This window comes from Rana temporaria, chromosome 5, assembly GCF_905171775.1.
Source record: "Rana temporaria chromosome 5, aRanTem1.1, whole genome shotgun sequence".
Lineage (NCBI taxonomy): Eukaryota > Metazoa > Chordata > Amphibia > Anura > Ranidae > Rana > Rana temporaria.
In genome coordinates, this window is record NC_053493.1 from 334,756,916 (window position 1) to 334,772,281 (window position 15,366).

Consider the following 15,366-nt stretch of genomic DNA (forward strand, 5'->3'; position numbering starts at 1 on the left):
GTTCGTTCGGTGCTGGGACACGCCTGATTTAAATTCTACACGCCCCCTAGCCGCGGAATTTTAATTCCGCCAGGGGATTTACGATACGCCGCCGCAACTTTAAAGGCAAGTGCTTTCTGAATAAAGCACTTGCCTCAAAAACTTGCGCTGGCGGATCGTAAATCAGATAGGTTACACGGATCTAAAGATCCGCTAACCTATCTGAATCTAGCCCTGTAAGTTTATTTCCGTTCAATCCAGCTCCGGTCGGAGCCACTGTACTAACCAACCCGAAGTTAGTACAGCTATATCCCCTGCTGAGCTGTTGTGTTCTGACAGGGGGATGCCCCCCAGAGCCAAAACACTCTGATCAGTGCTGTCTGCCATTGGAGTGCTGATCAGGAGCCGGTCGGCTGCTGGTTTTTCAGCATACTCATCCGGCAAAAGCCAGACTGACATACAAACTGGCCAAATGTTGGTTGTTTTTTATTGTACCGGCCGATTACTCCCAATGTTTGGTTCGTGTGTATGGGGCTTAAGTTTTGGGTAAAATAAGAATGTGTCTGATCAGATGTGTTACAGCTCAGATAGGTGCAGGTGCCAGTAAAAGGATTGGTAGAAGTGACTGTCAACAGCCTTCATTTAGTATATATTTCCTGAAGGCTTTACTGTACTCCATTGTGCCAGCTGCTGAATAGTTATAAAATGGTCAAATGGCCCAACTGACTTTGCATAGCAGCACTTGTGGACTCCAATATTTTCTAGGACAGACAGGTTATTCCAACCATTTTGAAGCAGGGCGAGGTCTGGATTCTTAGGTGGTAAACAAAATCAAATAATGGCCGTAAAAGAAATGAAGACAGCAGAAATTTGCCTTATTTTAGCATTGTATAGATAATCATGGCAAACAAAAAAATACACATTTAGGGGTCTAAAAGCATGCAGTAAAACCTGTTTTTTTTTGTTTTGAAAGCATGGATTGCTAGTGACATTCTTAACGTAGATAAATTAAATAACATGATAGCAAAATAGTGAAAATTGCGAGTATTGCCTCATTTAAATTGAATAGCAAAGTCTGTAAGATGTGCCAGCATCCCTATTGTTTGTAATTGGTATATCTTGATCAGTGAACTCAAACAGATGCTTGGGGCCTGGTTGATTGACCATAGATCAAGAGAGAAGGGGGGGAGATGTTTGGGATTTTAAAGGCACTAGTATGCAACAATGTAAAAAAATATATAAATATTTATTTGACAAATTACAATAATACAAAATATACAAAAAATACAAGACAATTGGGACAAACCCCACAAATCAGATCGATCACAGGACCGTTTTGTCTAATCGGTGGAGTCGTAGTCTCGACCGGTTTCGCAGTATAAAACTGCTTCTTCAGGAGAATGTCTACAGGATATACAGGTAAGATATAATAAAATGGAAAGATAATAACAAGCAATTGTATACAATAATTTAATAAAGAAATTTCATAAGCTCAGTGTTGCGTCTTATAGGAGAGTCACAAGACTACTCACCTTGGTTTGCCAGACCCCAAGCATCTGTTTGAGTTCACTGATCAAGATATACCAATGATAGCAAAATAGTTATTTAAACAATGGTGATCTGACAAAATGTAGACAAAAAAATAGCAATCGTGACAGTACACGGGAAAAAAATTAAAATGTAGTGTAATGTACCATTTTAAACTGGCGGTCATTGCAGGGCCTCCCTTGATTTAATAATCAATGGTTTGATGCCTCTCTTCAAAAGTGGTGGTCAGCGTTTTTACTTGGTGGTTACTGTAGTGCCTATTGTTGGGTGGTGGTCAGTATATTGTCCCCCTTTTAGTTAGTGCTCAGTGGTTTTGTTGCCCCCTCCAATTGGCGTTCAGAGGTTTTAGAGCCCCTTGCATTGAATGTTAATGGTTAAATGCTCCTTTGTTGGTTGTTAAGGGGAGATAAAATGTAATTGATGTTAGTGGCCTATCCACCAAAATCCTGACTCTGACAAGAGATGTTAGAACCAGAACTGTGCAGGCACTGTGGGGCACTGTAGGGCAGTACAATAATTTGCCTGACTGAGATGCGCTGTGTCAGCAGTGGCACCAGAGGTGGGTCACCATTGCAGCAGGCAGTAGTACATGGAAGCACAATCATTAATATAGAATCATTAGGTGTGTGGATATGCACAGAGGACTGCACCATGCTGCCACAAAACCAAATCTAATGTTTTTTGTCTATTCTGACATTATTTTTTGGTCAGTACTTTAGAAAAAATTATTATAAGGCTGTGTAGAAAATATAGAACAATTCATTATTTTGCCATGGGACCTATATACTCCCCATTAACTCCTGGTATTAAAGTGACACTTATTTTTGGGTAAAAAAACAAATAGTTTTCATCCTAAAAACATCACTTTAGATGGAATTCCTTGTACTATGTATGGCCAACATAGGATTTTTTTTCCTTTGCAGTAATCCTGCTATTGTACTGTATAACTGTGTTCTGTAATTCTGATGTCAATGCCATGAACTGTGCTTGCCATATTTAAAAACAATATTTCATTGTGCTGAGCCAAACATATATCCATGTGGTGAGCACTTCCATGAAGGATGCAGCGTCAGCGCTTACTCTAATGCATTTTGATGGTTAGGGAACAAGGCTGTAGAAGATTTATGAGTATGTTTATTTTCCTGAAATCCAGAGGAGATTAAAGCAGTAGTTATCTGCTTTCAGCAGTCTATTTTAACTCTGAAACAAAAAATACAGCGCTCGAGGATGGAGTACGAATCACTTTATAGTCTTTAAAGTATTGCAAAAAATACACATGAACTAAAAATATAAATAAAAACTGCACACTAGGCAGAAAGTTTACACAAGCGAATCTATTGCAAAGTCCCCAAACACTTGAACAGTAACCATAAGGTGATGGTGGGATAGCAACCTGAAATCACTGCTGGGAGAAAGCTTCCAACCAAAGTACACTTCTGTAGTATATGAAGGTGGTACGGCCGTTAGTAAACCTCTAAGCAGGGAGAAGAAAAACACACAGCGGGGAGACAGCATCCACGCTGGGAGTGATCAAAGATGATATTCACCTGCCGAGGGAGAAATGGCTATAGTTCTAATCCAACAGGGCGGCCGATGGAGGCGGGATCACTCCTCGCAACGGAGGGCAGTAAGGGAGATCCTGGATGGGAACCACCGTGCCAATACAAGGACGCCACCGCGTCAATCAGAAGCGAGGAGGGAGGGGTGGAATCACCGCTGCGTCACATGAAGGGGAAGGGAATGAAGTCCGGACTCTATCCCTCAAGGGTCATGTGACTCCAGGGGCCAATCAGTGGAAGAGATAGCCGAGCAGTAGAATCAACAAGCTGAACGTCACTGAAGGAATTCCCAGACTGTCAGTATCTCATGTTTCGCGTGCCAGACGCTTTGTCAAAAGTCAAAGCGTCTGGCACGCGAAACATGTCAGTCACGGCTCACCCCCATCTCGTTTTATGCCCCCACTTGTTTACAAGAAGCCAATGCTGAGATACTGACAGTCTGGGAATTCCTTCAGTGACGTTCAGCTTGTTGATTCTACTGCTCGGCTATCTCTTCCACTGATTGGCCCCTGGAGTCACATGACCCTTGAGGGATAGAGTCCGGACTTCATTCCCTTCCCCTTCATGTGACGCAGCGGTGATTCCACCCCTCCCTCCTCGCTTCTGATTGACGCGGTGGCGTCCTTGTATTGGCACGGTGGTTCCCATCCAGGATCTCCCTTACTGCCCTCCGTTGCGAGGAGTGATCCCGCCTCCATCGGCCGCCCTGTTGGATTAGAACTATAGCCATTTCTCCCTCGGCAGGTGAATATCATCTTTGATCACTCCCAGCGTGGATGCTGTCTCCCCGCTGTGTGTTTTTCTTCTCCCTGCTTAGAGGTTTACTAACGGCCGTACCACCTTCATATACTACAGAAGTGTACTTTGGTTGGAAGCTTTCTCCCAGCAGTGATTTCAGGTTGCTATCCCACCATCACCTTATGGTTACTGTTCAAGTGTTTGGGGACTTTGCAATAGATTCGCTTGTGTAAACTTTCTGCCTAGTGTGCAGTTTTTATTTATATTTTTAGTTCATGTGTATTTTTTGCAATACTTTAAAGACTATAAAGTGATTCGTACTCCATCCTCGAGCGCTGTATTTTTTGTTTCAGTTTTTTGCCCATGTTCTCAGGTGATTGACAGCTGCACGGAAAGAGTTTGTTTATTTTTTTTTTTTTTACACAAAACATTGTGTTTTATTGTCCTTATGGTGTAGCGCTAGTAGTGGGAATTTTTTTCTTGTATCATTTTTTTTTTTTTTTTTTTTTTTTCTTGTATTTTAACTCTGCAAGACTTATTTCCCATAGCTCAAGATCTTCAGTTTTGAAAGAGATGCCCTAAACCATCAAAAAGTTTCTTTTGATTAGGCTTCTCTGTACCAGACATCACACTGATCACTGATGGCGCACAAACGTACAATCAGATAAAACAAATGTACTGCAAGCAGAAGAAACGTTACGCAGGTTTCAGAAGATTTCTATTATCAGCTATTGTACCTGAAGTAGAAAAACAGAAGAGCTTGATATATAATCAGCATTGTCTTATCAGGGTTATAGTGAGGAGAATACGTAATGCTGTGAATAGGAAGATTTACTGTGGTATAAAATACAATCGTAATGGAGAACAACTTAAGTAATAAACAAGCAGGTCTACCAGGATTTATGATATAATATCTAATTTTTGCTTGTTCTTTAAGTGACCACCAAGCACCATACTGCAGGCCAGAGTTATTAACCTGGCAGTTCTGCCATTTTCCAAAAGGGGTTATGTGTGGCCCACTATGGTTGACTGTGCTAGGAATGGCTTTCTACCACCATATAATTGGATATCACTTGCACTCCATGCATTTTTTATGGATCGTATATCAACATATTGTGTTGGGCCCGGTACACACGAGCAAACATGTACGATGAAAGCGGTCCGTCGGACCGTTTTCACCGTACATGCCTGCCAGAGGGCTTCTGTACGATGGTTGTACTAACCATCGTACAGAAGTCCGCGCGTAAACAATACGCGGGGCGTGTCCGCGTCGTCGCCGCGACGATGACGCGGCGATGACGCGGAGACGTGGGCAGGCCTGCCATTTAAAGGCTTCCACGCATGCGTCAAAGTCATTCGACGCATGCGAGGGACGGCGGGCGCTCGGACATGTACGGTAGGTCTGTACTGACGACCGTACATGTCCGAGCGGGCAGGATTCCAGCGTACGGTTTTAAAACACGTCCAGGAATATTTGCCCGCTGGGAAAAGACCCGGCGGGCAAATGTTTGCTGGAATTCGGCCTGCTCGCGCCTACACACGACCGAACATGTATGCTGAAACTGGCCCGCGGACCAGTTTCAGCATACATGTTTGGTCGTGTGTACGGGGCCTAAGGGGTAAGGGTTGTAGAGTGGGCAGTGTTTTCTCTACAGCACTTTCCCACATTCCAGGAGGTTGATTGTAGATCTGACAGCAATCAGAAATTTCTATATCGACATAACAACAGGGCTTATTTATAGAAGAAAGTTCTAATGACCAGTAAGGTTATTGTGTGTCCCTTTTATACGTTAGACTACAGCAGAAAATAAAAACTAAGATTGGACTGGAATCAACAACACTATATGCTAATGCCAAAACCATAAAATTAGAAAAAACCTTGTGAGCTGCTATATAATTCCTAGAAGCTTCCCGCACTTCCCACACTTCCAAATATGTGAGAGTACAAAAAGATAAAAAATTAAGTGCAGCGCTAAAAAATCATAATTAATACCCAATATGAAGAGTATAAAATTATATATATATATATATATATATATATATATATATATATATATATATATATATATATATATATATATATATATATATATATATATATATATATATAATATATATGTGTGCAATATGCTGTATATTAATAATACAAAAATCAACGCAATTTATGCCATAGACTGATAATAAAGCGTAATGTACTTCTTATTCCACACGGTGTCCTTATAGATTCCAATCAGTAGTGCAACAAACAGTCCATTTTGTGATTTCTGATATCAAAATAATTGAAAGTAATAACTTCACATTATTCCACCTCTATGCATATACAGATATCCTTGTATCACCGTCACCAGTTGTGCCCTGACCTTATAGGCTTAAAATCTGTGCCTTATGCCGCGTACACACGACCATGTTTTGGGTTCTAAAAAATTACGTTTTTAAGGGTCTAGAAAAAAACAAAGTTTTTTTCAACCCATATATTAAAACGGCCTTGCCTACACACGATCGTGAAAAAAAAATACTCTAGGAAAGCGCGGTGACGTACAACACGTATGACGGCACTATAAAGGGGAAGTTCCATTCGGATGACGCCACCCTTTGGGCTGCTTTAGCTGATTTTGTGTTAGTAAAAGACGATTCGCGCTTTTCTGTCTGTTACAGCGTGATGAATGTGCTTACTCCATTACGAACGGTAGTTTTACCAGAACGAGCGTTCCCATCTCATGACTTGCTTCTGAGCATGGGCGGATTTTTCACGTCGTTAAAGCCCACACACGACCATTTTTTACAACCTGAAAAACGACAACGTTAAAAACATCGTGAAAAATTAGAGCATGTTCGAAAAAAAATTTGCCCATTTTTTAGAACCCGAAAAATGCTCTGAAGCCCACACACGATTGTTTTTAAAGACATTTAAAAAAAACGTAATTTTTTAGAACCCGAAAAACTGTCGTGTGTACGTGGCATCAGATCCCAAACATTCCGCTGTTTAGCATCTTTGAATTTTTCTCTTTCTTATAGCTCAGGTGTCTCACATGCCAAGATGTACTCCTTCCTTATTGTTTACCATTGATCTCCACTCACATCACCCACATGCAAAGTAACAAAGCTTGCAATAGTGCTTTACCGTTTTAAAAGGATTTATTAATATAAAACATAAAACAAGTATCATTCCCGTTTTCCAGATTAAAACCAAGCCTTAATGTGCATATCCACAAGTGCTGGGACAAAGGTATCACCTCAAAACTGAAGATCTACCTTCACATACTATCCCATAGCCAAAACAGGAAGTAGGTGGAAATCCCGGCAAATAAGGGAATTCATTGAGGCCCTCCAGGTCACCAGTACTTGGACATTGGAAGATTTCCCCTCTTTTAGGCTGGGTTCACACCAGTTCGAATTGGATCTGGGTTTCCCTGCATCCAATTTGCATAGCAGGAGACTGTGACCGACTCTCTATGTAGCCGCTTCACACATCTCCGCAGCGGTTCCAGTACGAATTACACAGGAGCCCTGTGCGTCTTTTGGTCTGTTTCAGGTCTGAATTCAGCCCAAAATCCCTGCTGAAATCGGACCTGAAACGGTGAATGGAGACACACCGGACTCCTGCTGTGAGCCGCTACATTCTCAAGTGTGAACCCAGCCTGAGGCCTTGTACACACGGTCGGACAAAACCGATGAGAATGGTCCGATGGACCGTTTTCATCGGTTCACCGCTGAAGTGGCCTGATGGTCTGATGTGCGTACACACCATCGTTCCAAAAACCGATCGGGTCAGAACGCGGTGACGTCAAACACACGACGTGCTGAATAAAACGAAGTTCAATGCTTCCAAGCATGCGTCGACTTGATTCTGAGCATGCACGCGTTTTGAACCAATGCTTTTCTGTACTAACCATCGGTTTGGACCGATCGGGCAGCGGTTCATCGGTTCGGTTTTGAAGCATGTTTTAAAATTTTGGACCGAAGGAAAACAGACCGATGGGCTATACACACGGTCGATTTGGACGGATGAAACTGAACCTCGGTCCATTCTCATCGGTTTTGTCCGACCGTGTGTACGGAGCCTTACTGTTCTGGGGACAACACAAAAATTTAGATTTTTTTTTTTACGTTTTGATGATAAACAGTATACGGTAAACAGGACAAATAGAGACAGTGAATTTCCCTAATGGGAGAGAGAGTAATTATTACTAACAGGTGTTCTAATCCATCCTCACTCTATCCAAAACTTAAAAAAATAACTTAAAAAAAGTTTTGTCTTTAGTTATACTGTATTTTAAATACCGGTAATAATAATCTGCAACTTTAAACAAGCACATATAGCAGTAACAAATATGGATTGACTAGGTGTCTAAAGCTAGTAGTTTACTTGTAATGGTATTGTTATCAGGTTTGTCATTATAACAATATAACTTTTAATTTCCTTTTTTAGAGGTTGAAACGCGGATACTTTTGGCTTTACTTGAATATACAGGTAACAATATTGTTTTCATTGCTTCAGTGTAATGTATACATTTTTTTTAATTTTAGATATTTTTTTTGCTTTATGGGAACTAATGCACTGAGACACACGTGAGATACTTTATTCCCCTGAATAATATAGATATCGCAAAAATGTTTTGTGATAAACAGCCATATTTCATGAGGTTTTATAGCATATATGTGCAAGTATGATTGTTTAGTGTTCACATATGCAGAAGCACATTTAGCACTTACAGTATATTTATATACCATTATGAGAAGCATAGCAGGACAAGACTTGATTGATGCAGGAAAATTCATTTCGACAAACGACACCACAAAGTTAAAGCCGTGTTCTGCCCCCTTTCCAAAAACGAAAAGTCAGCGGCTAAACATACTGTAGCCCCTTACTTTTAATATAAAAAAAGTCAAATTATTCAGGCGCAAGGATTGCATGCAAACAACAGTTCTGGTAATGTATTCTTAACTTAAAAAGTACATTTTATAGCTCTTAGCCTCCTTCAAACCTTAAAATCACTTTTTGTTTTGCTGCTGTGACCTTTCGTCTTGTTAGAGGGTGGTTATGTTTGTTCTCCATGGTCCCATTGTATTTAAGAACCTAGCCAACCTCTCTTGCTCTCTCCCAAGATGGACTCTATGAGATTTGTAATGTGCTTAAAACAGTGCAAATAATCGCAACTAACGTACTGCTTGTTTCAAACAATCATAAGTGAGAAGGAAAGTTTGGGAGCTCACAAGGCACATTACAGGGAGGCAGAAAAACATCAGAAACAATCTGATGTAAAAAAATACATTGTTTAGTGTCTTTTTAAGGAATGTATGACTTATTATATCCGTATTTGTTTCTACAGATAGCGAAATTCAACTCAGGAGAGATATGGTCTTCTGCCAGAGCTTGGTAGCTGCTGTTTGTGCCTTCTCTGAGCAGTTACTGGTTGCATTAAATCACATGTATGATAGCAACAGAGAGTATGAAGTAGAAACGCAAGAGGCCAGCAGAAGATGGTTGGAGCAGATTGCCAATGCTGGAGTCCTCTTTCACTTCCAGTCCCTTCTTTCTCCAAACCTGGTAAGAACAGATTTATTTAGGATGCAGCTCTTGTGTAGATATAATTTTTCCCTCTTAAAGCTTATACTCAGAACATACAATATTTCTTAAAGGATATTTCATCTTTAGGAGCATGTTACTTGCTACAGCCATCATTAGGGTGTGACAAGTAACAAGCTCCTATGCAGCCGCCGCCTGTCGCAAGAGTGGCGTCACATTTTGAAAACGACATGCACGGCTGTGCATTATTAAACTACAATTCCTGTCCGCCACTGCGGCAGATAGACTTGTAGTATCAGTGAACTGTGAGCGTGCTGATCAGCTCACTCAGAGTTCATTCACACTGCCTACAGCTGAGAGACTTTCCATACAAAAGGTCCACAAAAGTGAGGTAGTTGTTTATACCAGGGATGATTTTGAATCCAAATGAAAGCTATTTCTGCTTAGTGATAAAAATTATATTTGGTAATTAATGCAAGCACCCAATGGATAGTGCTGGGTGACATCACTGGTTGCTTCCTTAAAGCGAAGTTCCAACCACAATTAGCATTTTTTAAATGTATGTCCTTTCATCCTGCGTTTTTATAATATAAATTTGGTCACTTACTATTTTACAATCCGCCACCGATCCGCATAGATATTCAAAAAAGATAGTTTATAAAACTATATCTACACCGTTGTCATTTTGCTTCTGGGCATTGTGAAGCCTACAGGCACTTACTTCCTGGAAGTCTTGGATGGGGAGTGATAATTGGACAGCGCACTGCATCCTGGGAAATGATGACACACATTTCCCAGGAGCATTAGAGGGAGATGATATCAGAATCCTAGGTGGTTTCAAAGGCAGATTTTGTGGGACCGCATAGCAACAGGCATTTCCAGATGAATAAAAAAAAAATATATATTTTTATTTTTTAGTCGTAAGCTACAGTTTAAAGCAACATTTTTTTTTTTTTTATGGAACCTCCACTTTAACAACCATTGACCGGAAGTAAACTGTCATATAGTGGTGGTAGAAACACTTCTACTATAAATGATGTTCGGCTCCCACCAAACAAGCAAAAGGTCCAGCATTCAGACAAAAGCTTAAATAGTCTAAGTTTGTTCTGAACTCATGTTTATTCCCATTCCTGAAAGTACATGTAGTACTTTTTCCAATCTTCCTAGGTGCCCTATAAAGCTAGCTAAGATGGCAATGCTTGTCAGCCTCCCATCCTTATCAGAGAGCTGAATCTGAAGTTTCAGTCAAGCCATCAGAGACAGGAAAGAGGCCAGAGTGTGCTATGTTATGGACATTATGAATGTGAAAACTTAGAAGGGGTGATTTACAAAAAGCGCAGTAAATCAAAATATAACAAAAGTGGAATAGTTGTCAATATTCAGGATTTATGTTTAGAAATGTAGCCGGTGATAGAACTGATCAGTATAGGATACTGCTCCATTTTTGTAAATCTGCCACCTTAAGTTTGCATGGGAAAGCTGTGTTGCATGTTTGGTCAGCCAGAAGCATCCTTTGTAAACAGTTACTGTGGATTTGTTTTGACGTACCTGCATTCTTGCCAGAGTTTACCTAACACAATATCCTCTGTGTCACGCCACTCCGTTGTTACTTCTTGTTATTCGACAGTACTAAAGTTTCCTGCTGCTTGCATGTAATGCTATTCTTTTCTAGAAAGACATACATTATTCAGTGGTGTTTTCACCTCCCTTTAGTAAGCACTGTGTTTTACTGCTCCCTGCTATTTATAGGTTCTGTTGTCTCATTTACTAATCTGATACTCAGTTGTACATGCACACTTGTACTATAGATATTTAGAAAGTCCTGAGGCTTTAAAGGAAAAAATAATTATTATTTATTATTATTATTATACAGGATTGATATAGCGCCAACAATTTACCCAGTGCTTTACAACTTGAGGGTAGACAGTACAAATACAATACACTTTAATACAGTAGGAATCAGAGGGCCCTGCTCCTTAGAGCTTACAATCTAAGAGGGAAGGTCAAGAGATACAAGAAGTAATAACTGTGGGGAATGTGCTGATGGAGAAAATAAATGTACAGTTGTTAGGTGTGGGCCAGATAGGCTTCTCTGAAGAGATGAGTTTTCAGGGATCGTCTGAAAGTGGATAAAGTAGGAGAAAGTCTGACAGATTGGGGTAGAGCATTCCAGAGGATGGGAGAGCCTCAGGAGAAGTTCTGGAGGCGAGCATGGGATGAGGTGACATGGGAGCTTGAGAGCAGGAGGTCTTGGAAGGAGCAGAGAGAACGATTAGGTTGGTATTTTGAGACTAGGTTAGTAATGTAGCTGGGGGCCAGGTTGTGGATGGCTTTGTAAGTTATAGTTCGTATCTTGAATTTAATTAATTGGCTGAGTGGCAGCCAATTGAGGGATTGGCAGAGGGGTATAGCAGAGGCTGCAGAGTTTGTGAGGTGGATGAGCCTGGCAGCAGCATTCATGATGGACTGAAGTGGGGATAGCCTATTTAGAGGTAAGCCAATGAGGAGGGAGGTATAGTAGCCGAGGCGGGAGATGACCAGGGAGTGGATTAGAAGCTTTGTGGTGACATTAGTTAGGAAGGGATAGGATTTGGGGCAAAAAGGTTAGTTCCTAGGACCTTTGATTGGGGGGACAAGTTGATAGTTGAGCCGTTGATATTGACAGAGAAGTCAGGGGAAGTGTGACCTGGGGGAGGAAACATCATGAGCTCTGTTTTTCAACCAAAAAGCAAATTCATTCGTGACTTCAACTAAAATCTATGCAGTTTTTCAGTTGATTAATCCGCTAGTTAAAGCATAACACAAAGTCCTCCTCAGTCATTTTGTCCAGCTCCCTCATTAAGCTGACCTGTTGTGGTGGAGGAAAGACATGGTATAGGGCAACCAGGTGTGACCGCTCTTCATTCTGTGAAAAACTTCAGACTAGCAGACTTCTAAGTACCACTTGGCTGTCACTGTGGCCCTTTCTTCCAGTGGCCCTGAAGCATCAAGACATTTCTTAGAAAAAAAATAGCAAATGTTGTTTCACCAGGTGACTTCCTGTGAGAAGGATTTTTTTAACTCAGCAATAATGTTGCACTATAAGAAAATGATTGGTAATGCCAAGAAAGCTTGAGGGGAACTAATGGTTTAGAACTGATGCTTGAACTGGCCAAATGTTGATCTGTGTGGTCCTCCCTTTTCAACAGGAGCCAATTGTTAGACTGGCTTCTGTTGAATAGTCCTTTGATCAGTGGTCTGCAGTCAATGGCTGCAGCACTGACCAGTGTATGCTGACAGTGTGTGATTCCAGGAATCTGTTAAGCTTACCATACAGTAATCTTTTTTTTCTTCAACCAGTAGGTTGAATGGAAAAAAAAATGTCACGATTCCCCCATCCCCAGGCCTTGGTTTGTAAATATATAACATCTGGAACTATATCAATATAATGTATCTCACCATACATACACATTATGTCCCAGGTATTATACACATCTAAACTGTGCTAAATCGGTTTGTGAAAAGTTCAAAAGCAAAGGAACCCATATGTTGGAACCCAAAGTGTTCTCAGAGATGAAGGGTAAATATCCCCATAGGGTTGTGATAGCAGATATAAGTTTCAACTGCAACAAACTGCCATTTATATGTAACTGTCAGGGGACAGTCTGGCTTGATCTTATTGTATGATATCTGGTGTAAGTACATAATACGTTGCATGTCGACTGTTTTCACTTACAGAAAGATACATTATATTAGTATAATAATGCCTGGTATTATAGGTTTACACATTCATTGGACTGGGGCCATCATGATGTGGGGTTTTTCCAAAAAGGCTTAACTTATTACCAGCATACCCTGGTGTTGTGAAGGAGCAGACTAGTTCTTTGAAATATGTAGACCTTCATTTTGGTTAAGAGATGTGGCTGATTTAACATAGTTATTAAGTATGCTCTGAAAGTCATAGTGGTGTTGTATGCACTATAATATATAGTACAGTATAGTACATGCAAGTCTGCTTTCTAATAGTGCTAGGTTTATCTCCTGGAATATGTGTTTTTTGAATCTTGTATAAATAAAACCTTTTATTTTTATAGTTCAGCTTTTAGTAGGTTTTTCTGGTTGAAGACCAGTATTCGAATGTCAGGGTCTACACCATACTTTACAATGTTATATAGACATGTAATATGAATGAAATGGTCGTATTCCTCACCCCACATCTGTTTTGTTAAATACTGTTCAGTATAAAGTGATATCATAGGATAAATGCTACGGACTTGTGTAATCTACTTGTTTTACCATCACGGTGTGACATAGAAAGGGATTAATAGTGGTGTGAATCACAACTTCACTTGATAAGCACATGCACCAATTGTAATCTAATGGGAGCATTTGTCATGCAATTCATTATTCTCCTGCAATGCTTTGTACTGCCAGTGAAAAGAGCGATAATAATGTAAAATAATTCTTCTAATCTTCACTACAGACATTGCCTTTCATTATACCTATTGAAGTCCTGCTTGAAATGATATTAATTCTTTACAAGCAGGTACATTGCTGTGATATGAATGCATTGTGTATTCTTGTTTAATCCTGATTTGCTGGCGTGATATTTCCTACAGACAGATGAACAAGCTATGCTGGAGGACTCGCTTGTCGCTTTGTTAGATTTAGAAAAGGTCATGTTTCACTTCAGACAAGCTGAACAAGGACCACAAATGGCAAGTAAGTATTTACACCAGACCTCAGTCTTCAGGAAAAAGATCAGAAATTCTTGGTGAAAAATATATCAACATTTGTTAGCCCACCTACTAAATTACTTTTTAATTCCAGCAATCTATATCTGCACTCGTCTGCCTTTCTAGCTAAATTCCTATAAGTGCCATTATCCTGAGTGGGTCTTTTGAATGAATCTGAGCATATCAAAATATCGGACTAGCATGTTTACTAATCCAAACATGGCCTTTTTCTCTGAGCCTGTGGCCTTGCTTAGAAGCATTAGATAAGGAGAGGGGGCTTGCAAAACCAAGAACCATATGACAGACCGCTCCCCTCTAAAAAGCTCCCCAAATCTGGCTTCACTGGATGTTTAAAAAAACTCAGAGGTACAATGAGTGGCCGGCTTTAGCAGTCTTGCAGTTGCAGTATTGGTGATTCATTGATTTTATTTATAACATAATATATAATGCAATATAGTATATGCAACATCAATCCTCGTAGTTTGGAGACTCACTGGGATTATTTGCTATAACTGAAGAGTGCAAAATCTGGTCCAATTCTGCATAGAAACTTCCAAGTTTTAGGGTCCTTTCACACGGGCGGATCAGTAATGATCCTCTCCGTGTGTCCGCAAAAGCTCAGCGGGGATCCTCTGTAAAATCCCTGCTGAGCTGGCAGCTGACAGGGCGGTCCCTCTCCCCTATGGGGGATCGGATGAACACGGACTGTATGTCCGTGTTCATCCGATCCGATCCGGCAGACGGAAGAAAAATAGGATTTTCTTCCGTCCGCAAATGCGGATCTTTGCGGAGGTGGACGATTACGGGTGTCAGCGGATGGTCATCCGCTGACACCCGTAATCACATAGGGACCAATGTATGTCCCGTTTTCATCCGCAACGGACGGATGAAAATGCGGACATACGGTCCGCACATGTGAAAGGGCCCTTATTGTCAAAGCTTAATTGAAAAAGCTGAAGTTAGAAGCTGATTGGCTATCATGCACAGCTGCACCAGATTCTGAGTGCACCAGTTTTAGTAAATCTCCCCCACTGTCACATCATCTGGCTCACTTAGTAAGACCCCTTTCACACTGAGCCTTTTTCAGGTGCTTTTGGGCTAAAAATAGCGCCTGTAAAGCACCTGAAAAATTGGCTCCACGCAGGTTTTCACACTCAGGCAATGTGCTGGCAGGTTGTTAAAAAAACTCCTGCAAGCAGCATCTTTGGAGCGGTGAAGGAACGGTGTATACAGCGCTCCTCCACCGCCCCTGCCCATTGAAATTAATGGACAGCGCCGCTGCAGCTTTTTCAGACTGCTA

The 15,366-nt window shown here is 40.8% G+C and overlaps 1 protein-coding gene across 1 annotated transcript in view; it reads left to right on the forward strand.

Moving 5' to 3' along the window:
- Positions 1–15,366, forward strand: part of PREX2 (phosphatidylinositol-3,4,5-trisphosphate dependent Rac exchange factor 2) — a 370,987-nt gene that overhangs the window by 250,837 nt on the left and 104,784 nt on the right. Inside the window, exons 31-33 of the mRNA XM_040354370.1 lie at positions 8,254–8,295; positions 9,155–9,372; positions 13,950–14,052. Of these exons, the coding sequence (XP_040210304.1) occupies positions 8,254–8,295; positions 9,155–9,372; positions 13,950–14,052 (363 nt within the window). The remainder of the gene's footprint in view (positions 1–8,253; positions 8,296–9,154; positions 9,373–13,949; positions 14,053–15,366) is intronic.